This window comes from Mus musculus, chromosome 13 (assembly GCF_000001635.26).
Source record: "Mus musculus strain C57BL/6J chromosome 13, GRCm38.p6 C57BL/6J".
Lineage (NCBI taxonomy): Eukaryota > Metazoa > Chordata > Mammalia > Rodentia > Muridae > Mus > Mus musculus.
In genome coordinates this window covers 43,394,701-43,417,824 of record NC_000079.6, presented here as the reverse complement: position 1 = coordinate 43,417,824, position 23,124 = coordinate 43,394,701, and the positions used below count along the sequence as shown (strand labels likewise).

The 23,124-nt window shown below is 41.3% G+C and overlaps 3 protein-coding genes and 1 long non-coding RNA gene across 8 annotated transcripts in view; 1 reads left to right on the top strand and 3 right to left on the bottom strand.

The window, feature by feature from the left end:
* Nucleotides 1–15,152, top strand: part of Ranbp9 (RAN binding protein 9) — a 78,611-nt gene extending 63,459 nt beyond the window's left edge. The window contains exons 9-13 of one of the 2 annotated variants that reach the window (XR_001780794.2): nt 1,356–1,500; nt 3,721–3,842; nt 5,263–5,414; nt 11,102–11,213; nt 14,136–15,150. Coding sequence is in view for 1 of the 2 variants with exons in the window: in NM_019930.2 (NP_064314.2) it covers nt 1,356–1,500; nt 3,721–3,842; nt 5,263–5,414; nt 11,102–11,213; nt 14,136–14,266 (662 nt within the window). In the remaining variant the exon portion in view is untranslated. Of the gene's footprint in view, nt 1–1,355; nt 1,501–3,720; nt 3,843–5,262; nt 5,415–11,101; nt 11,214–14,135 lie in introns of both variants that reach the window. The other variant, NM_019930.2, reaches the window with a different exon arrangement.
* Nucleotides 1,165–8,524, bottom strand: Gm52048. The gene is made up of 2 exons (XR_003950637.1): nt 7,089–8,524; nt 1,165–5,515 (listed from the first exon to the last, which is right to left on the bottom strand). It is a non-coding gene; the product is annotated as a predicted gene, 52048 (long non-coding RNA).
* Nol7 (nucleolar protein 7) lies at nt 14,967–19,449 on the bottom strand. Its single transcript, NM_023554.2, has 8 exons — nt 19,167–19,449; nt 19,030–19,090; nt 18,256–18,314; nt 17,204–17,232; nt 16,891–16,972; nt 16,407–16,528; nt 16,248–16,325; nt 14,967–16,063 (listed from the first exon to the last, which is right to left on the bottom strand). The coding sequence occupies exons 1-8, from the start codon at nt 19,418–19,420 to the stop codon at nt 15,984–15,986; spliced, it is 765 nt and encodes a 254-aa protein (NP_076043.2). The 5' UTR covers nt 19,421–19,449; the 3' UTR covers nt 14,967–15,983.
* Nucleotides 19,450–22,621: 3,172 nt separating this feature from the next.
* Sirt5 (sirtuin 5) overlaps nt 22,622–23,124 on the bottom strand; it is a 29,815-nt gene continuing 29,312 nt past the window's right edge. For all 4 annotated transcript variants that reach the window (NM_178848.3, XM_030247388.1, XM_030247387.1 and 1 more), the window contains exon 9: nt 22,622–23,088. In NM_178848.3, the coding sequence (NP_849179.1) occupies nt 23,013–23,088 (76 nt within the window). In that variant the 3' untranslated portion in view covers nt 22,622–23,012. The remainder of the gene's footprint in view (nt 23,089–23,124) is intronic.

Genomic DNA, 23,124 nt, shown 5'->3' with positions numbered 1-23,124 from the left:
CTACAGCTCTAGTAAGTTTTCTTGGGTCCTTTTAAATTAAGAAGACCGACAGTTTGGACTTGTCCTTCTCCTCCAGTTGACATTGTCTTGCCGGTGATTCTCAGTGATGAACTCCGACAAGATTGTCAGTAATATCCACTGATTCAGTGTAAGGACTCTGCTCATCCCCAGAGCCTTACACATACACTGTCACTGTTTAGGAGAAACAAAAAATCTTTCTTTTTGTTCTGTCTACTTTCTGCTCCTCCATTTTCTTTGTTTTCCTGTTTATCTGCCATCCTCCCAGCTCATGATCCTGCCAAGCCTGTATTTAACTCTGTAAAGCAGATCAGGTATTTTTCTCCCATCAGTGCCATCTCTGTTCTTTCCTGCAGTCAGGCTGCACTGCTTTACCTCAGGCTTTTTGAGTCACTGTCCTGTATGTTGAGGACAAGACTTGCCTCAGTGACAGGATGACATCACTCTTGAGTATCTATCATACAGTTGGTATATTCATAGATAAAAGGTGATGATTATAACATGCCACATAATGACATTTCTGTTAGTGACAAACTATGTAAAGTAGCCTCATGCATCTTGATGGAGGAGAAAAATATCACAAAATCACATGGTATTTTTATTGTAATATTTTCTATGTCAAAGTATGTAAATATATGTCATTGCACTCTCCTTTCTTTAGAGAAAAAAATACGTGTTTTCATTTTAATATATGGGTACTTTGCCTGCATGTATGTATGCTTGTGTACCACATGTGTGCATGGTCAAGAGAGGCCAGAGAGGGTATTGGATCTCCTAGAACTGGGGTTATCAGATGGTCGTGATGTACCATGTGGGTGGTGGAAATTGAGCCCAGGTCCTCTGCAAGAGCAGCTAGAGAGCTCTTAACTGCTGAGCCATCTCTCCAGTCCCATATTATGATTTCTTAGAGCATGTTGTATAGTATAGTAACATGCTGTCCAGGTTTATAGCCTAGGAGGCTTAGGCTATCCCACTTTGCCTAGATAAGCTTGACCATCTAGGCATTTGTAAGAGTATCGACAATGTTAGCATGTCAATGAAATTATTAACCCAGTTTCCATAAGAGTCCTTGGTGTAAACACTGAAGTGCCCTCATAACACTGGTTGTTCTCACAAACTGATACCGGGAATTCAACTCAGAGGAAGTCATATTTCACAATGAACTTTTAATACACTATCCAGCTTTAAAAAAAAAAAAAACATTTAAATACCCCATTGGCTTTCCTACATTCTAAAATTGTTAAATGTAAATCAAATATAAAAGTATTATTTACAACCTAATCAAATTGCTGTTCATTTCTAGGTTGTAACTTTTTTTTTTTCTGTTTTCTTCTCAGGTTTTGAAAGTTGTAGCAATGGTGTAATATCAAATAAAGCACACCAATCATATTGCCATAGTAAACACCAGCTATCCAGCTTGACTGTACCGGAGCTAAACAGTCTCAATGTATCAAGGTCACAGCAAGTTAATAACTTTACCAGGTAATAGAGTGACTTCCCTAATTTCTGTATCCCTAGGGATGGCCAGAACATTGATGCCATCTTTACTGATAATTATCTGAAGAACTTCTGTAGTCCACACTGCACTCTGCAGCTCTGGGCTCCCATCAAGTAAAACGATAGGGACTCTGTTTCCCATAGGCTTTTAAGTTCCTCGTGTATAGAGCTCTGGTCTACAGAGTAAGTTCCAGGAGAGCCAAGGCTACCTAGAGAGACTCTGTCTCAGAAAACAAACAAACAGAAGATATATATGTTAATGAACATATCATATGCCTTTACACTCTCAGATTTAACATTCCTGGATTTTTAAAACCCATGCAGTATAATCTCTGGACAACACGCATTTAAGAACAAATTTGTAAGTATTCAGTCTGCCCAGTGATGTAGCCTTTTCTATAACTAGAATCAGAAACACTGCATTTTCAAACAGTGTTCTGAATTACTTATTGAAGGAGAACCAACTGTTAGCATGGAATCTCAGAACAAATAGTATTTTAAATTGAAAATACAATTTTTAAAATTATATTTGAGAATTTAGAAAGACACTGAAGTTCCTAGGTTATCTATCACATATGACAGAAACTTTTAAGGGGAAAAGGTACAGGATCTTGGGGCAGGGCACAAAAGATGGAGAACAGTAGGAGAAAGAACTGTTGTAGAGGGTGGGTACTCTTTCATAGTCGGTTGATTTCTTAGAATAAAAAGGAAACAAATTCTGAGTGGGAAGCCCAGATGTTAATTAGAACTTTATAGTTGGTATTTTGATTGTTGACAGAGTTCTGCCTTTGTCCTGTGGTAAGTTTTCTGCTGGTCTGTGACATTTTCTCTTAGATGCTGCCCTCTTGGCAGGAAGTTGCTCAGTAAACCAATTATTACCTGCATTCTTGCTTAGCCACAGGGTTGATGATACAACATCCTCCTTTGCAGTAAAGAAAGCAAGACATTAAACTTAGCAAGTACTTTTAAAACTGCTAACCAGTAAGAAGTATTTGTACTTGAGTAATGACTTTTCTGCACCAGTATTGTGAAGTTGATTAAAGATGGCATTAGCTCTTTAAACCATTTTACAGATGTATAGCTGAATATCAGAAAGTAAATGCTGTTTCTTAAGGTCACTAATTAGGTAGTCAGTTGCAGAGCTGAAAGTTCTTACCAGGATTTCTGACTTAGGAACTAGTGCTTCTCTCCCCCATTCTCTGAAGCGCTCTACCCATTCGCTGCTGTTCTGCCCTTAAGACCCAGGGCCAGGTGTCCCCTCCAGCGAGGTCAGTCTGTTCTGTAGTCCTGAGTCCTTTGCCTCCTCCTGCCTGGCCTTTCTTTACCTTACAGATTTGTTGCCCAGGAAGGGGTGGGTAGAGGTAGGGAGGCGTTAGGTGTCGTGTGCATGTGTACAGCCTTGTTCAGCTGACAGTGACTGGGTTATCTGTACTAGGATTTGGCTTTTGTTTTGTTAGGATGCAGCATGAGCAAGCATGGAACCTGTTCAAAAACATTGACTACTGTTTAAAAATAAAAGTGGTTGAGCTGGGAGTGGTGGTACTTAGCTGTGATTTCAACTATTTAGGAGGTGGAGGCAGGGGGATTGTAAATTCAAAGCCTGGGCAATATAGATCATGTAAAAATAAAAATGAAAGTGAAGATTTAATGGTCCTTTAGAGTCACTAGCCAAAAGACAGCCTGGACAGTCGTAGTGCTGTGGAGATCTAAGAAGGTGGAAGCAGGTGAGACGGAGTACCTTGGATTTTGTTTGTTTTATTTATTAGTTATTTTTGAAACAGCATAGTTTTAAATAGCAAGGACTGATAACAAAAACAAGGTTTCACTAATGTAGATATGAAACAGTCTAGAAGCATACGGAAGCAGTGGAGGGGGTTGTCTCAGAAAGATTCAGGCATAACAAAAAAGTACAGATGTGAGTTTGAAAAATAAGTATTATGCCAAAACATGACTTTTCCATACTTATGTAAAGTGACAAGAATAATTACACTTTTGCACGGGCCTCTGCTCCTTCATCTCCAGGAGTGCAAATTTGTTAACGATCAGTCCTGTATGGTTTGGTACATTTGAGATTTAACCTCATTTACCTCATTTGCAGATTGCTATTATCTTATGAAAATTAGTTTCTTACAGGCTACAAAGTTGTGTTGTAGTAATTTATCTTAAACTAATTTCTAAAATTAGGTTTGTTTTCTTCATTTTCAGTAATGATGTAGACATGGAAACAGATCACTACTCCAATGGAGTTGGAGAAACTTCATCCAATGGTTTCCTAAATGGTAGCTCTAAACATGACCACGAAATGGAAGATTGTGACACCGAAATGGGTCTGCAGTGATATTTCTTACATTTTAATAAAAAATGGTGGCTACAAGGTTATGTTTTTACTTGGACTGATTCACAGCTAAGCATAAGCCAGATTTCCAGATGAAACATTTCACAGAACACTTGTGAGCATGGGTTGCTGGACAGGGCAACCTTTGGGCTCTGAGGCTGGAGCCAGTCTTCCTGGCTCAGCTGTCCTTTGTACTTCACTGCCTCAGGGTGAAGGCTGGAGATAGAAAGCGCTTTTACACTGATTTCAGTGTAGTCAGTGAGTCTAAGTGGGTAGGAATTATGTTGTAACTTTCAACTAAGCTGGTCTCTTTAAGTTCATTAAATGCAAATATATGGCATGTCTAGTGCTATCTGTGGATGTGACTTCTCTTTTTTTAAAACAACACCTTAATGATGCATTCGAATGCCTCCCTTTTCTTATCAAACAATGAAAATGATTGACTTATACATTATTATAATTTGCTGCAGTGTTAGGTTTCTTCATATTTTGAGACTGAAAGGTAAACATTGAAGTTGTTTAAGGGACAGTCTGATCTTCCCTGTTGATGGAAGACCTCTGTATCTAGACATACTTATATATACTGGGTAGGGCAAGAGTTCTAGAGCCAGACTTACCTGGATTTGAAAACTGCAACTGCTACTTACTAGCTGCTTGACCTCAGACAGAACACTTAACTGCTCTGTGCCTCAGTTTTTTCATCTGTAAAATGGGTAAAATAAATCTTAGTCACTGAAGAGCAGGTGAATTCATCTCTGAAAAGCGAATTATATCAAGTACTTGTTAATGTTAGCCATTTTCTTTATTGTTATATGAATGCTGTTACTAATAGTGATTTTTATGAATACAGTGTGCCAGTTACTAAGTATTAGTTAACATATATAATATAAAATATTTCTAATGGTAAGATTTCCCTTAATAGTGTAGTTGGTCTTTTTCATTAGTAAGATAAAATATCATGTGTTTTCTTTTGGGGTCTTAACTTGCACGTTTTATTCCATTTCTGTTTGCTGTCTGTTGTCTGTTAAAGCCTGAGAGGGAATGACCTTGTGTCATCCCCCATACTGTGTCATGTAGAGCGTTACACTTAACTGCCTGCGACACTGGAAGGTTCTTTTGTCTCATGGCTGCACATGGAACACTGGATTCTAGACTCTCTACAACATTCTACATAAAACATCTTTGAATTTCTGTGTTTAGCAGCCATGCATGTGGTACATGCCTGTAACTCCAGCCCTTGGGAGGTCACTGACAAGACCTTGTCTTCAAAATGTTCATATATAGCTATATTTAGATAAAGTACTAAATAGTAGTTACTAAAGAGTATACAATGTTAAAAATAAAACGTGTAATCTCACTTTGTACTGTTTTCTATGCACTAAGTAGTGAACTAGCTGTTGTTTTGCTTACAGAAGTTGACTGCAGTCAGTTAAGACGCCAGCTGTGTGGAGGAAGTCAGGCTGCCATAGAGAGGATGATTCACTTTGGCCGAGAGCTACAAGCCATGAGTGAGCAGCTGAGGAGAGAATGTGGCAAGAACACAGCAAATAAGAAAATGCTGAAGGTAAGGGTGTCTGTCGCCTGCTTTCCGGGATAAACCCCTGGGGCTGGGAAGCTTATGTGGAGGTTTCGGTCTGTTCCCCCTTGCCAGCGTTGTTCCTGGGTCTGTGGTAAGAGAGAGAGAGAGAGAACCTCAGTGCAGGGAACACAGCAGAGCAGGCTGACTAGGAGAGAGCATAGGGCTAAGTACAGACTAGAGCCTTTGCAGGCAAGCATCCAGGACCTTCCACTGACTTCAGTTCTGCCTGGGGACCTAGTCCCTCACACATGAGCTTTTGAGGGAATATTTCATATTCAAACCATACCATGTGTTTTCCCTTGAGACTTATAAATGTGTCAGAGGTACCAGATATAGTTTTGTTAAACATTGAGCAAAATGGTAGAAACTCTTGGGAATGTGTACCTGGGATTTCCCCTCAGAACTGTGCCCATTTGTGAGTCAGAATTCCTGAATGGCATTAAGCAGCCATGATCTAGAACTTTGGGTTCCACACACATACAGTCATAATTGCCGACTGTACTGCATGGCAGTGCCGTGTCCCCTGTGACTCCCTGTGCAGTGGCAGTGTGCTGCTGAAACCACAAACCTGAGAAGTATTTTTTACTAAACATTCAGGGTTGCAGCAGATCACATTGGTCTTATGGAGATCAGTGAAGGATTAGATCATCTTTCATGTTTAGAATGGTTAAAATGCATTTTGAAATCTCTTCTGGATGTGCCTGTAGTAGACATATGATAAGGATAAAGTTTCAATAAAAAGTTAACCACGGTTTTGTGTATTAGTTGAAGATGGGGTGCTTTGTTAAACTAGATTACATTTAATTCTATTGATTTTTGAGTGTTTAAAAGTTGAATTGTTACAAATAAAATAGCACACACCAGAATTACAGAGACTCAAAGACTGTAGTCTATCCCAGTGAATGTTGGCATCGTTAGAACAGCAGCTCTGATGCTCTGGGGCTTCACATTATATTTTTACATTTTCACTATCAAATATAGTTTTACATATTCATCTACCACCATAAAAAACAAAAATTTATGAAAGAAGTAAAACTAGAAAAATAGCTTTATATCCTCTTTGATAACTCCTGTCTATTACCTGCAGTCATCCCCAAATCCTATTGATTCTGGCCCCTGATAGGGCAGAATATTGTAAGCAAGAACACATGGAGGAAGAGGCTTTCACCCCGTGGCAGAGAAAAAGCAACGAGAAAGGAAGAAACTGGGATCATCTATAGCCTTCAAAGACATGGTTTCAGGGCCTACTACTGCTGATCTAGTCTGTGAGAAACATTTCACATCACAACACAGCACAGCCTAGAAAGCAAAGAATGGCCCTTGTGACTAATTAGAGATTACATGAAATGGCAGATGACTGCTTGTGTTTGTTCTAAGCATGAACTGAGAATTTAGTGGTCAGTAACTTGTGATAGTACCCAGTATCTTACCCTCGGCAGAAAGCCAGCACTAGTAAATATTACTCGCATAGGAGCCTCAGTTAAAGGCATTCTGTCTTACATTTCAGTAGCTGACGTTGGAAGAGAAGTGTAGTCACCATAGCACATCTTGTGCTGTGTAACATGACAGTTGAGTTCCTAGTGGTAATCTGCAGCAATCAAGAGAGTTAAATTCCTATTTTTTACTAGATATAAGAGTTGGTAGAAACGGATAGTCTACCAGGAAAGTGACTGTCCACATTTGCATTAGAGGATTTTCTGGCGTCCAGATTTTGTCTTTCAGTGTTAAGTACATCTCTTGAGTACATTCCAGTCTGCAGCACCAATACGTATCCCTATGCAGCTCTTCAGAAGTACCTGTTGAGCAGTGTTAGGAAAGGAAGTTAATGTGTGGGCCATTGGTAAATTTCTAGGCATCTGAACAGTACTCTGCAAGATGATGAGGGCTACTTTAGGGCGTTGGTTCTTAATATTTCTGATGTTTCAGCCCTTTAAAATTGTTGATGGAGGACAACAGTTCAGCTCAGTGGTCAAATGCTTACCTGAGCTGGAGGAGGCTCCAGATTTTACACAGGCATGGACTCACACACACACACAGAAGGGGGGGAGGGGGAGGGAGGGAGGAAGGGAGGGAGGGACGGAGGGAGAGAGGGAGGGAGAGAGAGAGATAGTTTTCCAATGGTTTTTGCTTAAATGTGTTACATCTACTGGTATATATGGTACTAGAAGTTAAAACCACATTTCCAAAACTGGAAATACTCATTTTAAAATCTTGATGAAAATATACCCCCACTTAAATGAGAACTAGCATTATTTTTATTTGGGGGGTATCCCTAATACAATAGGTGAGCTATAGTCTATTATACCTGCTTCTGCATGGCGTCCATAAATCAGACATTTGATCAATGTAAGTGAAATGGGCAGGGAAAACGTGAGTGATTTTGAGCTTGACACTTCATTGAAAGTAGCCTAAACACTGTCTCTGGACCACACTATTGGAAATGTCTCATTTAAGTGATATTTGAGATATGAAATGTGCTCAAGAATTCTTAGGTTTTCTTACACTCAAGTCATCTGACTGTGTATACTCTCAGAACTCTTCGCTAACTGAACTGGATGAAGGAGTGTGTGGTTATCTACTGTCTTTGAATATTTATGATTATATTCCCATAATCTCACCATGTCTTTGGTTTAACATGAAACTCAGAAAGTGTCATTACGTGACCATATCTCAGAAGGATTTCTTGATTATACTGAATTAGGTGAAAAGTTCATCTTTGCCTAAAGACAATTGCACTTCTAACTTCTTCCCTCCTCGTTTTTCCAAACTTACTTGCTTTGGCTAGAGATAAGCATCTTAAGTAATCTGTAAGAAGTCTGGGAGATATGAGGAAAACAGAAATGCAGACGAGGTTCTGAAATTATTCCTTGTTATTCTTTATTTGGGGTTATGTTTGATTATGAGTTGATTTTTTTTTTAGTGCTTGGGGATTTTGAGACCCTTCTAGATCACACATGTAATTGTATATCACTTGAAGAGGAAGGTATGTTTTTTTATTATTTTATTTTATTTTTTGGTTTTTCAAGACAGGGTTTCTCTGTATAGCCCTGGCTGTCCTGGAACTCACTCTGTAGACCAGGCTGGCCTCGAACTCAGAAATCTGCCTGCCTCTGCCTCCCGAGTGCTGGGATTAAAGGCGTGCGCCACCACACCCGGCTGGAAAAACATTTTCGTCATGTGGTTTTGGAGTATTTTAGGATCTAGCTTCTCCTTAACCGTGCATTTTTTTTTCCTATCTCTTAGCCTCAGTTTACCGTTAGTCAGTTGAAATAATGCTAAAAGCACTGATGAGGTTCTGGTTGTTGATGTTTGTGCCCTGTCTGTACTCACCAAACTACAAGTAAAATTCTAGCTCTTATTGATGTGTAGACAGTAACTCTGTCTTACAATACTGTGTGATCTTCATCTCTCATCTTAAACTAAGATGCCTCAGATAAAATCTGTAGGATGGGAATACCAACCTCCGGTGAAAGCAGTTGAGGTGATCTTTGAGTGCCTTAAATGTAAAATATTGGCCAACAATAATTTATTACAGCTATCATTTCTGTGAGTTTTTATTTTTAAATATTAAAGGGGGTTGAGAATTTCTGTCTTTTTGGTGGTGTCAGGGTATAGATCCATGCCTAGTTTAAATTTGAGTCTATGTACTAATTGCTCATTGGCCATAGTCTTGGCAACATTTAAAATGTAGCTGCACAGTGGGGATGCAACATCTCATCAGATGGCTGTGGTTTGCAGGGTAAATTAGTATTGATCAGAGTCTTAGAAATAATATGACTAATAAGTTAGCTCTGTGGGATAATGAACTGTTTTTTAAACAGTAAGCTGGAGGTTGAGTGTGGGATAAGCAAGAGAACTACATCTGTTGGACACAAAATCATGGTTAGTATCATAAAGAGCAGTTACTGTTACCATACAGGTACATAGAAGCTTTCTTATATCCTATACCTATGAGTAGTTACCAGTAACTCTTAACTGGTATATTAAGAAACTTCTGTGTTTCTAGAACTCTCATTGTGATTGGGCAGTCTAACCTCAATGAAATATTCAGTAATAAAAGCCAGTGGATGAGTCGTGTGTGTATTTAGAGGCATGTGTGTTCCATTTTTGTAGCCTCAGACTAACTTCAGATTTTATCACGGACTGTGTGGAAGACATAAGCCTGAATACAACTGACCAAGAAGTATTTCCCTGCCCTCGAACCTGCTTTAGCAGAGACATGCAGTAATGCTGAATAAGGGAAATGTGCTTGAGCAGCTAGTCTAGGTGTTCTTCAGAAACTGTAGCATTCGTCATTTCAGGGTGCTGTGCTTCCCAGTTTATAAGTTTGCAACCTCTGTTTACAACCCTTCATTTGTCTGTCTGCACTGCTGTCACTTTTAATTTTTTTAAAGATCTACTTATTATATGTAAATGCACTGTAGCTGTCTTCAGACATACCAGAAGAGGGCATCAGGTCTTATTACAGATGTGGTTGCTGGGATTTGAACTCGGGACCTCTGGAAGAGCAGTCAGTGCTCTTAACCACTGAGCCATCTCTCCAGCCCACACTACAGTCTCTTGTCCATTTTGTATTTATTCCCTTGTGTGTGGAATATTACTCTAGGTGAGGCTATTGAATTGGCAAATACAAAAATACTATAACTGCCTTAGTTGTCTTAGTTACTGTTCTGTTGCTATGAAGAGACACTATTATCAAGGCAATTCTTACAGTTTTATTGGGGCTGGTTCACATGAGGGTTAGCCCATGATCATGCAAGAAGCAGACAGCTTGGTGCTGGAGTGCCAGCTGAGAGCCTTACATCTTTGGTCCACAAGCAGCAGCAGAGATACTGGGCTTTGGTGCAGACTTTTGAAATCGCAAGGTTCAATCCCAGTAACTACCTCTTCCAGCAAGCACACCTAACTCTCTCCAAACAGTTCATTAACTGGGTACCAAGCTTTCAAACATCGCCTACAGGGGTCACTCTCACTCAGACCACCATAGGACATTGCTAATTTCATTGGTTCTCACACAATTCTTTCTGTGTAATAACTTCTCTTTGTAATCACCCAAAATCACAGTCCGATGATGAAACTGTCATTTAGGACAATCTGGGATTTTTTGGTAAAGGGCCACAAAGCTAGCAAGTAGTACAGCTTGGACTTGAAGCAGTGTCTGAATCTAGCATGTGCCTCCCATGGTAAAGTAAAGGAGAGTAAAGAGGAAGCTATGTGCCAGTTGTTTTAAAGCTGTAAGACAAATTGCTTCAGGATAGCTGGAAATAATATACTGGAGTCTACAAGATCCATCTTGGCTTTAATATTCTACTACCACTAAACTTGAGATGGTAGTCAATGAAATCTCTTCAGTGCCCATATTTGTCCAAAAATAAGGCAGGGCTTATCCCCTGGTGTCAAATTGATATCAGAGGTCACATGTGAGAAAGCATCTGGACGTTTGTCTCTTCCTTCTTCGTATTAGCCCATTCCTTCAGAACTGGTTAATTTCCCCGGTTTGCTTGTGGTGGAGGAATGGCAGAAATAAACACGAAAAGTGGAAGCCAGTTAGACTTTGCTGTGTTCTGAAACATAAAACCATAAGTTTAAAGGATATAATCACCCAGTGTCTTAAGACTATCTTAACCTTTCAACCTGGAGCTGCTGTGAACACATTGACATTGTTTCAACAGGACGCATTCAGCTTACTAGCATATTCGGATCCTTGGAATAGTCCAGTTGGAAATCAGCTTGACCCAATTCAGAGAGAACCTGTGTGCTCAGCTCTTAACAGTGCAATATTAGGTAAGTAACTAAAGCAAGTCACCTAGACTTCAGGTACACGCTCTCAGGAGTTGAGAGGATATTGTCCTAATATTTGTTTCAGCAAAATAGTAGTGACGTATCATTCTTTTTAAAGCAGAAAATTTCCTCCATACTGAACAGATTACATGGATTCTGATAAAGTGGTGGATTCTGGAATGTATCTTGGAAAAGTTTTTGCCTGCATATATATAAATACTAATGAGTCTTTCCATTTAGAACAAGGTGTTTGGGCATCTTTGTGTCTAAATGAAAAACCATACTGAAAAGGCACTCTATCCATTTTGGGAATGGGAATCACAGGCATTCATTCTTCTTCTAAATTCTCTCATCTACCTGGCCTAAGCTGCTGCTGCTCCTGTATAGAAGAGGATATGGACATGGTTGGGGAATAGCCTTTTGTTTTTCCAAGTGTATGTCATTAGGGCTAAGTTGTGGAAGAAGTAGGAAATACCAAGTTAACAGGTGACCTTCACTAGCTCAGGTGAGAAAGGCGACTATATTGACAATATAGGAAGGTACAGAACTTTTCTGTCAGTAGCTATGTTTAATAGACTGAGCAAAACTTGGTTTGGCTGCTGTAAAAGAAATTTGGGCATGTTTCCAATGAGTTGTGATAGTTGCTCCACAGGAAAGTGAGGCTAGAAGGGAGTACTCAGGTAACTCAGGAATCACAGCTGGAGTCACCCTAAGGAGTAAGGGTAGCTGAAGCTCCCATGTCACAGCTCCTGTGCTTAAGACATAAGCAGTACCAGCAACCCCTGCACTCAAACATTTGCAGGCCGAGTCAGTAGTAAGGCTTTGTCGGTGTAGATGGGAAGTGGAACGCTGTCTGGTTAGTTTCTCTGTCACTGCAGTGATGTAAATAGTAATTGCATACTGAATACTTTTATGCAAATTCTGTATTTACACGCCTATGAAATGTCACAGGGTTAATTTCTAAGCTGTTTTCTTCAGAGGTAATTTAGATCAAGGGTTACTTTACATCTGACTTTCATAGTCTTGACTTCCCCAGTAAAATGAGACTCCAATCCAGTTTAGAAGTTTGTGCTGAATTTTGGCCTGGTGAGGTTTAGAATCTTAACCGTTAGGTGAGTAAAGAGTAATTTAGACATTGATACTTGGACTGAAGGCTAATATTCATCTTACAGAAATGTAAAGGAAGCCATGGATGGAGTGCTTGTATTTATCATTAATCCAGTGATAAGGGTCAATACTGCCATTTGTATAAGAATAGTGGCTTTTGTGTTAGTTTCTTAAATTAGGATTTATGTGTAGAATAATACAAATTTGGTTTGTGTGTTGTATTTTCAGTGGCTAAATAAGATCAGCTGTGTTAGCAAAAATAAGAAAATGTAATAATATCTGATTGCTGTTTTAGGCAATGAACTTTTTTATAATAATAATCAGATATTATTACATTTTCTTATTTTTGCTAACACAGCTGATGTAATAATATCTGATTGCTTTTTTAGTAATGTAATAATATCTGATTGCTGTTTTAGGCAATGAGTTTCTGAGTGGCTACCTTTCTTGTAGTGTCTTTTAATTTCTTGAGTTCTTCAACTCTAGGCAAGCAGGCAGGTCTCTGAGTTTGAAGCCAGCAGGTCTTACATAAGAGACTTTCTGGCTAGTCGGGACTACAGAGTTACACCTAGGGTGGGGTGGAGGAATCTATTAAGAATGCTTATATTTGTATTAAAAATGATAAATTTAAACAATCTTTTTGCTACTCATGAGCAGACATATGTAATGCATAATGTACTGTGTGTTGTATATATCTTAAAAGCTTAAAGATGATTAAAAGCAGAGGCCTCCTTTAGTCAGTCTAGTAATGCCCCCGCCCCGTGCTCACTTGAGTGAGCAAAGATACTTCCTATAACTCTTAAAACATTTCCCTTTGTATATATCAATAAATGAGTATTTCAATAATCTTAGCCCTCAGACCACTTTTAATTAGACTGTATTTTCTGACCCAGTCTGCTCCATGCTCTTATTTTCTATATGCTTCATTCCTTGAGAGTTTTTTGTAAACTCTGAGCTGAGGTTGTAGATAATTGGATAGAGGGCTTGGCAGCCATTGGTACTGGTTTTGCCCCTGTGAATTTGCCAGCAGAGGACTGATTAGTTTTTCAAAAGTTTGGACACCATCTCCAAATAGAAATATTAGCATGTGAGTTGGGTCCCGTTGCCCTTAGTTCACGCCATCCTTTGTAATGACTGCACATTTACTCCCAGCACTCAGAGGGTGGATGCCAGCCTGGTCTACAGAATGTCTGAGGGTAATAATGCCTAACACCCAAGAACATTCTATTTATTTAAGTATCTGAACTAATCAGAGGTCAACCTCCTCGACTCTAGGATGGCTTTGCTCTGTACTCTGACAGGCCTTCACTTGCTTCTGAAAAATGTTTCTGAGCACACCTTAGAGGCAGCTCAACACAACAGCCCTCACTGGAGTTTATCTATAGGGGTGGGTGGGGTATGATCACTGGAAACTTTGAGTGAAAACCTGGTACTGCCTTTTCTTGTTACTGTCAGCTGGCCATGCCTAAGTAGATGGATGGTAGATTTTCCTTATCTCAACCTCAGATGTCAGCTAGGTTACATATTTTCCATCAATGTTCACTGAGAAGTAAAAGGTTGAATATATATATTTAACAAGGATCTCTGAATTCCAGGACAGACAGGAAAGCAAAGTGAGACCATGTATCAAAAAATAAAATTAAAAAAAGTACCTCCATTCCCCAAGTACCTTTCTTAGAAATATCAATTTGCTTTGCTAGTCAGATAGTTCAGATCCTCAGACACTGATGTAGCAAAATATTTTATGGCCCTGATTGAAAGATGATTTTTAAAATGGTTGTTAATTGCTATTTTCACTTTCTAATTCTTTTTCCTTAGAAACCCACAATCTGCCAAAGCAACCTCCACTTGCCCTAGCCATGGGACAGGCCACACAGTGTCTAGGCCTGATGGCTCGGTCAGGAGTTGGGTCCTGTGCATTTGCCACAGTGGAAGACTACCTACATTAGCTATGCACTTCAAGAGCTCACACTCACATTGTGGCAAACAGTCAACATGGAAGTAGACCGGCTCTGCTGATTTGAAATTTAGATTTTTTTTTAATTATGTACTGGGGACAGGTTTTTGTCGCTTTACATTGCTTCCTAGTTTACAGCATGATGCAAATGATTTTCTAACTTAGTGTTAGGAGAAAATATTTTCCATCTTTTAACCTCTTAGTTGTCTAAGAGTTAAATATTACTGAATTTCAGACGTTCAAATTGATCATCAGAAATCCTTTAAAACAATTACCTAAAAGAAACCAAAAATCCTGCCTTCTTTGTTGGGGGGAGAAGGGGGAAGGAAATGGAACAAGTTGTGTTTGTGTTAGCATGTGGGTGATGTAAACTACAAATTGGGAGCTGTTCCGACCCCCGCTCCTGTGTAAGCATTCAATCAGTGTAACTTGCAAAATGCATAAACATCCGACAGTTTGAATTAATAGTGTTGATGGAAGAAATCATTTTTAATGTGTACTGTAAAACTTGAAATACTCAGGAGCTGAGTGAGTATGTTTGTTGCTACTTACAATCCCAACCTGTTAGTCCCAGTAGTTTTGTTTTAACATGGTCTTTTTCAACTTTGTTTCCTGTTTAACTACAGATGACTTCTGTTGTAGACTCACAAGTTTAACTGTTGTATTATAACAGTATTACATGTCAACAGTGTGGTTATGACCTTTATTTATATAAAAACCAAATATTTAGTCAATTTACCGTGTCTTAATTTAATCTTTGTACACCTTCCATTTTTAAGTGCTTAAATGAGTACTATATTGCAATAAAAAATGTAGCGATATTAAAAAAAATGTAGCGATATAATTAACCAGCCATTAAAAATTTACTTCTACAGATATTAGTGTCAGTTGAATTTTATGTATTAGGTTCTCATATACTGCTTAGAGTCAGTTCAAGTTCTACAGACTAAAACTACCTTTAGGTAACTGCATTAGTTAAAACCTTACACTGTGCAAGGAAATAGAAAAATAGGAACTTAACAGGTAACTGTCAACCAAGCAAAACCTCCAAACTAGTTAAAAATAAAATTTGAAAAGCTGTTCCAGAGCTGGCAAGATTGCTCAGCAGGTAAAGGTACTTAGTTACAACCTCTGGACACACATGGTAGGGAAGAATCTATATAAATTGTCTCCTGACACACCAGCTATGTGTGTGACACACACACCCCTACCTTTCTCTTTAAAGAACAAAAAACACTTAATTCCAATGAATTTCGTCCATGGTGAGGTAAAGGTACTAGCTGAGGTTGAAGTCTTCTCCAACACATGTTTATTTACCTGTTCTGTGGATTTTTTGTTTGTTTTTTACACTGTGCTTTTTAACAATGACTTCTTATTCCTTGACAACAGGAATCACATCAATAACACCAGAATAGCTTTTCAGCTGTACTAAAAGACTTCATGAATGGTCTCTGTTCCCCTTCCTGGGGCCACTCAAAAGATGAAGATTCCTCTTTAAGTGAGTGCTTCTCCCTCCAGGACACTCAATTGTGTTCTAGAAAAGAAATGTGACCAGCTGTTTTCCCAAACAAAATATGTTTATGATTTTTATAATGATCCGTTACAATGATTTATCAGTGACTAAATTTTGAGAAATGAACCCTCTCTGCACCCAGTAATCTTAAACTATGCATGCAAAATGCAGGTTTTTCATTTCACTTGACTTTGATTCACTTATAAGTTTTCTTCTTCATCTTTTTGGCCATCCACCGTTTTTTAAACCTCTTGGCATTTTGTTGTTTCTGAGCTCCTATAAGAGAACAGAAGCTCCAGGTGTAAAAACAGTCAACAGGTATTCAAAACCCAAGAAACAAAGTCTGAGCGTCTAGTTTACATAAAGTAGATCTTTCAACTTAAAATCATGACCCACCTCCTTCCAAAAACCTTTTATTTGTAAAAACTACTAAAGCCAACAGATGAACGCGCTATCTTACCCCAGGTGCTAGTCAGAAACTGGGCTGCAGCCTTTTTCACTGGTGACCTCTTGTTGTTCAGAGACAGGAACTTGTTTACTAAAGGGAAGAATCACACATCACTGCTTTGTCATTGTGAGAAACTAAGGGAGAGACAGACATAGTCCATAAGAAAATTACCAGTAGTCCTTTTGGAATCTGAACCATATAAACAACTGTGGATGAAGTGTTTGGCTGCCTCTTGCCTTGAATCTCTCAGATCTTCATCTTTAAGCCTTACAGCCATGTAGCTTTCAATCTGACTGGTGATTAATACAAAAGGTCAACGTAAATTAGAGGGTACATGCTTGTTCTCCTGCATAACTCTGTAGTGTATGGTGCTGGGGACAGTCAACCCAAGGTGGCTCCCATACACTACGTACGTACTGTACCACTTGGCCAACATCCTTAACCCAACTTTTTCCGTCCTTAAGGTGGATGGGGTTAGGGTGGTGTCAAACTCAGGGCCTCACAGAAACAAGGCAGGGACTGTACTTTATGACTCCTAACGCCTACATGATCTCACTTTGTTACTATCAAAACTGATACTTTTCTACAAGTAAACCAATACTATCAACTACATGGAAACTGCATCCCACGGGGAAAACGGAACAAAACTCATTACCCGACAGACTGCACTTTCTGTACTTTAACTTTCTTGGAGTTTCTTCCTTTTGCATGCTGTTCACTTTTCTTTTTCAAATTAACTGAAAAAATAAGATCCACTTTGTAAGTAGTATTTATATAAATTAACACCTAATGGAAGTTACTCACTTTGGTGACCACCTATCATGTGAGTACAGGTTTTATTTTGAAGAAAATAGTGGAAAACAGGCTTAAGCCAACTTTGGCCAGGCCTAAGGACCACAAATAACCAAAAATTTCTGCAAGTGCACTTTACCATTACATGAAGTTACTTAACCAAGGACAAGTCATACCTTTTACGTTTTCTGGTGATTTCTTTATGCTGCGGGAGGAAAAAAAAAAAAAACGAAAGATGGGACTGGCAGGCAATAGAGAGTACTCAAAACAAGTATCCAAGATCCTCTCTCGATTTCATGACCCCTGCCCTTAATCTTTCCTCACTGAGCCACACAGCGCTGCCACAACTCCCAGTCATTTGACTAGTATGGAGTGTCCTCAGAACTTAAATTTGAGCACTGTTAATAGAAACTCAGAACTGTTAACTTAGCATTCCAAAGATCAAGTAAAGGCTGGTGCTAGTCTCACAGTATTGAGAAACTAGATTTAGACAACAGTTTGGACCCTGGAGACCAAGGATGAGTTCCAGGTACCTACGGAGTGACTAAACTGCCTGGAAGAGAAAGCACAGAGGCCTGTACAGATGGGAAGTTATGGAGGAGGGAGCGAGAAGAAAGGGTCCACACTTGACCTCGGGTAGGAAAGAGAAGGACCTCACCTAAAAGCACAAACATCTGCTTATATACCTCATGGATTAAAGATCTGAATAATTATGGAAAGTAACCAACAATTTGGAACTACTATTCTGATTTAAAAGAAAAAAGACTTGAGAAGTTAGAATGTTCTAAGGTCAGGTGTGGTGGTGCACACCTTTAATCCCAGCACCAAGAGGCAGAGGCAGGCAAATCTGTGTTTGAGGTCAGCCTGGTCTACAGAGCAAGAGTTACATGACAGTCAGGGCTACTGAAACCCTGTCTAGAAAAACAAAAAGAATGTACCAAGGAGTGAATTCAGCAGGGCGTAAACTCAAGCTTTGGGTTTGAAGCACTGGCAACACGGCTGCTAAACGAAATGAGGAACAGAGAAAGGGGTGGCGGCAGGTAGAGCAAGCTAAAGGAAAGTCTGGGTTTAAGTTCCTGCTGCAACACTAAATGTTCTCAGTCACTTACTTACCATCTATCTTGCTAGACAAAGTTGAGGAACTCCAAAAGCACTGTGTAGCTTTTAAGTTTGGGGAGAATTTCTTAGGGTCTACAGACTTTATGCACGTAGAAACTGCAATACTTACTCGGCCTCTGAAGCTGTAGTTAGCTGCTCTAATACAGCATCTGGAAGCAGCTTTCTTTTCTTTGGGGATAAAGACATTTGATGACAAGTTAAAGTGAGGTACAGGTATGCCTGGAGATAACTTCTAACGTTACTCATTTCGAACAGTCCTGAATTCGGGCCAATCTGTGAATACGTCCCTGCTGCCTCTAAACCGACAACATTAAGACTGGATTTAGAAAGCCCAATACAGGCCGGACATGGTGGCGCACGCCTTTAATCCCAGCACTCAGGAGGCAGAGGCAGGCGGATTTCTGAGTTCGAGGCCAGCCTGGTCTACAAAGTGAGTTCCAGGACAGCCAGGGCTATACAGAGAAACCCTGTCTCGGAAGAAAAAAAAAAAAAAAAAAAAAAAAAAGAAAAGAAAAGAAAGCCCAATACATTCCCTGTCATTTTACCCAAAGTAGCTCAACGTTCAAGTATCCCGGCTACTAACTGAAAGGTATTTAGGTATGGCCACTCGAAATCAGATCTCTGGGGTGCGAAAAAAGAAATCATTAGCTCCAGCCTAGAATTTTAAAAACTCAAGCAAACCTCACCACCTCTGGAAGCCTGTAAGACCTACTGTCAGGGATAGATGAGTGTCAGTGCTTCCACGCCTACTTTGAATTACGGCAGACTCCAAGAAACGCCAATGGCCCTTGCACCTCTCCAGTACCCTATCCTTTAAGGAGCTTTTAGCAAGGGAACTCTAGCCCCGGCCGAGTTTACATAAGCGACAAGTCCCGCGTCCAACCTTCTGTTCGATGAACAGCTCCTCGCGCCGTTTCCTCTTCTCCTTCAACAGCGTTTTATCCCTGGAAGGAAAGGAGTCGGGTCAGCGCCGGCCGAGCCTGGGGAGTCCCGAGGCGCCAACATTCCCGGGCGCTGCACCTGCGAGCACTCGCGCGCACGCGCAGCTCCTCCTCCCGGGCTTCCGCCTGGGCGCTGGCGAAAGTCAGCTCCTCCGGGGCTTCGTCGTCCGCGTCCTCCTCCTCGTCCAGGGGCTCGGCGGCCGCGCCACTGCTAGGCTGCGCGAGCAGCAGGCCGTGCTCCGCCTCCTCCTCCTCCGAGGCCGCCTGGTCCTCGTCCACCATCGCCTCAGCCGGCGCGGGAATACGCGACAAGCGGGGCCGGAGCTGCACCATGGCAAACGGAAAGGCGGCTGTCTGACCCTTGACCCGGAAGCAGCCGTGCGCGGTGCGCGCTCTCTACGCCCTCTGCTGGTTCGGAGGCCGCGAAACGTGCTGAGGCGCGTGCGCGGGAGGGCGGGGCTTTTCATGGCTGAGACGGGGGGGGGGGGTAAGAGGGCGTGGTTTCGTGCTGCTAGGTGTCGCCGCCTTTTTTTTTTTTTTTTTTTTTTTTTCTCCCCCAGGTTGCTTAGATCTATGGAACAGAGGCAAGGGTATAATAAATAACGAAATAAATGACCATCGTTGCTTGTGAGATGCATCCCTGTATGTATTGTGTACGACCCACCCCCATCACCACCCCCACCCCCTCCAACCCTTGCAATCCTCTGCCCATATATTTTTTGGGAATACATGGCCCACGTGATGTCTTTTACCAGCTATACAGTAGGAAATGATTCTTCATTCCCTAATCTATCCGTGCACTTGGATGAGCTGTCCTCTCTGATATGTGTTCCCCTACGCAGAACGGTTGACTTTCAACGTCCCACCCAGAGACCATGGCATGTTTAGTTACACTATTCTCTAAATACTCAAGTCACCTGGCTGTTGCTTCTACCATTCTAAAGTCATTGATTTCTAATGTCACACTATATGTTCGACAAATGGTTAGTTAACATATATACTTCCTACTTCTAAACCTTATCCCCCCCCCCCTCTTGTTTAGAAGCAGTTTCCAATTTAAAAAGAACAAATAAGTGTGGATAAAAAGATCAAAACAAGGCCTGTAGGTGGTGGTGCATGCCTTTCATCCTAGTGGTGCGGGGCAGAGGCAGGAGGAACTCTTGTGAGTCTAGGCCAGCCTGGTCTATGGAGTGAGTTCCAGGAAAGCCAAGGCTACACAGAGAAACCCTGTCTCAGAAACAAAACAAAACAAGAACTGCTAGAGACATCGTAGGCAGAGAAGGATGGGGAGGGTGGCTCTGAAACGTCTGGGCTCGGTCAGATAGAAAATACAAATGAAAAACATTCTCTGAGTCCGGCAGAGTAGTGCACGCCTGAAATCCCAGCACTCGGGAAGCCGAAGCAAGAACATCTTAAAGTCTGGGCCAGCCTGAACTAAAGTGAAACCTATTGCAAGAAAACAAATGTTTGCATCAGCAGACCCCTACAGTAACTAGCATTGAGAGAGGTTAAACTGAAGCCCGGTGACAACCTACCAAAAGCATGTGATGGTCCATACGTGTAGATGCCGCATTAAAGTGTCACAGAGGGCAGGAGAGACGGCTCGGCAGTTAAGAGAACTTCAACTTACTGCTTGCTCTTCCAGAGAACCTTAGTTCAGTTTCTAGTACCTATGTCAAGCAGCACACAACCACTTTTTTTTGTTGTTTTGTTTTGTTTTGTTTTTCGAGACAGGGTTTCTCTGTGTAGCCCTAGCAGTCCTGGAACTCACTTTGTAGACCAGGCTGGCCTTGAACTCAGAAATCCTCCTGTCTCTGCCTCCAGAGTGCTGGGATTAAAGGCGTGCGCCACCACCGCCCGCTACATAACCACTTATGACTAGTTCCAGGGGCTCCAAGGGCTTTGGCCCCTGCAGTACGCATAGCCATTGCATACAGACAGACACACAGACACACACCTTGGAAAGGTATCACTGAAATTATAACTAGCTCCCTAGCTTCAGCTTACCACCTCCAGTGTGACCCTCATGCTGCCTGGCTACTTCTCCAGACTCCCAATTGGTCAGATAATCTATCTCCTTCACGCAAAGGACTTTTAGGATTTGTTACAAATGACTGTCACCTATGGTACACGCAACTCTCCCTTGTTGCCTGCGGTAGATCATTTTAAATGTCAACATGGTTGGACTAACAAACACCTGTGGGGAGCCACGAAGTCCTGAGTAAATGAGTATTGTTGACATGGGTCCAGCCACGTCAGTGTCAAGGACCCTGATGCCCCAGTGGCAAAGCTTTCCCTGGGTCAGGTTCAGGGAAATGGCAAAGGCTTCCTGTGCCAATGTTGGCAGTGTGTGCAAAAACTAGCAAGGGCAGCTCCTTCCTCGTGGGCGACTACAACCTGAAATGGCTCCCCTCCAGTCTTCCCATAGAGACTTCTGAACCCCTATTCCTTCTGCTACCCATAATAAACTTGCTGAGTCCCCGAGTTGCATAGGACGTGGCCTCCATCCAAGTGACGCAACCCACCCGACCCCAGCTTTTCTGCATGCCTTTCTGGCATTTGTTCCGATGTCTGTCACCTCTTCGTTTCCAACTTGCTGTCTTCAGCTTTCCAGTACCCGGCTATGCCGGGTTCGGCAAACACCTAACGCAACAGTGAGGCACACCTTTTCCATGTGCCTGCTGGTTCCCAGAGAGGATTCGCTGAGGAAGAAATACCCTGAATGGGAGGAGCGGACTGTAGTCTTAGGGAACCGGGAAAGCGAATGGAGTACTGGAAGTCCCTGGCTCTGCTTCCTGCGCAGCCGCAGACCAAGCCATTCCCTCCCCCAGGTCTTCCTTGCTGAGATGCCTTCCTCTGAACTGTGAGCCGAGACATGATGGACCTTTCTTTCATTCTTTTAAGTTTTCTCGGGTACTTTGGTCATAGCCACGTAACTAGGGACAGAAACCCAAGATATTAAAGCAAATGGATTTCTGAAGGGGCTGAGGGGAGGCGGACCAGGTCCATAGTTACCTGGAGAACTGACTGGATCCAAAGGAGGGCATTTACTATGTTAGTGGCCACAGCTTCCTTCTGGGCCTCTCATCCCTCTCATTCAGGCCCCGGCTGCATCAGCAGGTAGAGCTTAAAGACAGAGCAGCGTTCTTGCTACTTTATTGCAAGGTTAAAAAGGCCATCCTCTCAAGGACCTGTAGCTCCGGCAAAGACTATCTCTCCTTCACTTATGACGTGAAGCAACGGTCATCCATCACTTCCTTTCCTTAGAGGCAGCACATCTGCTTCAACGTGGATTTGCAGTGTTCCTGTCCTCATTCTGATGTCTCTACTCGGACATTCCTCTTCTTGCTTTGCGTGACTTCTTGCTGCAAGTTATTCAGTATTCTTTAAGGTAAGACATCCAAGGGAAGTAAGCACTGAAAAGAAACGAAGCCCCAAGCCAGGGCAGCTCTTGGAGGAACATCCTTATACAGTAAGTTACCAGTTATAAAAGTAGTTGCATTTCTACAAAAAAAAAGTACAAAAAAATAAGTATGAGGGTTTAACTTTCAGGGTTTTAATTCTCTTTTTCTGTTTTTGCCCAAGATGCAAACATACAATCAGGATAATTGCCTTCTAAAGCAATTTAATTACAAAATTTTCCCTTCCAGTAACTAACCAAAAAATATCAAATCCCAATTACTCATATTTCAGTTCAAATCAAATAATATGGAAGGACTTGACAGCCTCTTCCAGATCAAACACATTTGCTGCTGGTATTTTGAAACCCATCACGTAACAGATTGTCTGCTTGGGGCTTGAAGGGTGTTTCCATATTTTTCCAGAGTTCAGCTCACCATCCATAAAGCCATTTTTCCCGTTAGTGCCCTGCTTTAGCACTCCAGGATACCGTACTGCAGGTCCTTCTCCTCTTTCCACAGGGCGGTTAAGAAGTCCTTTCAGTTTCATGAGGAGCAAGGGCTTCAGGAAGAGTTTTCCCACAGGGTCCGGGAAAATGAAACCTAAACACAAGAAGCCATACAGCAGAATTAGGAGGT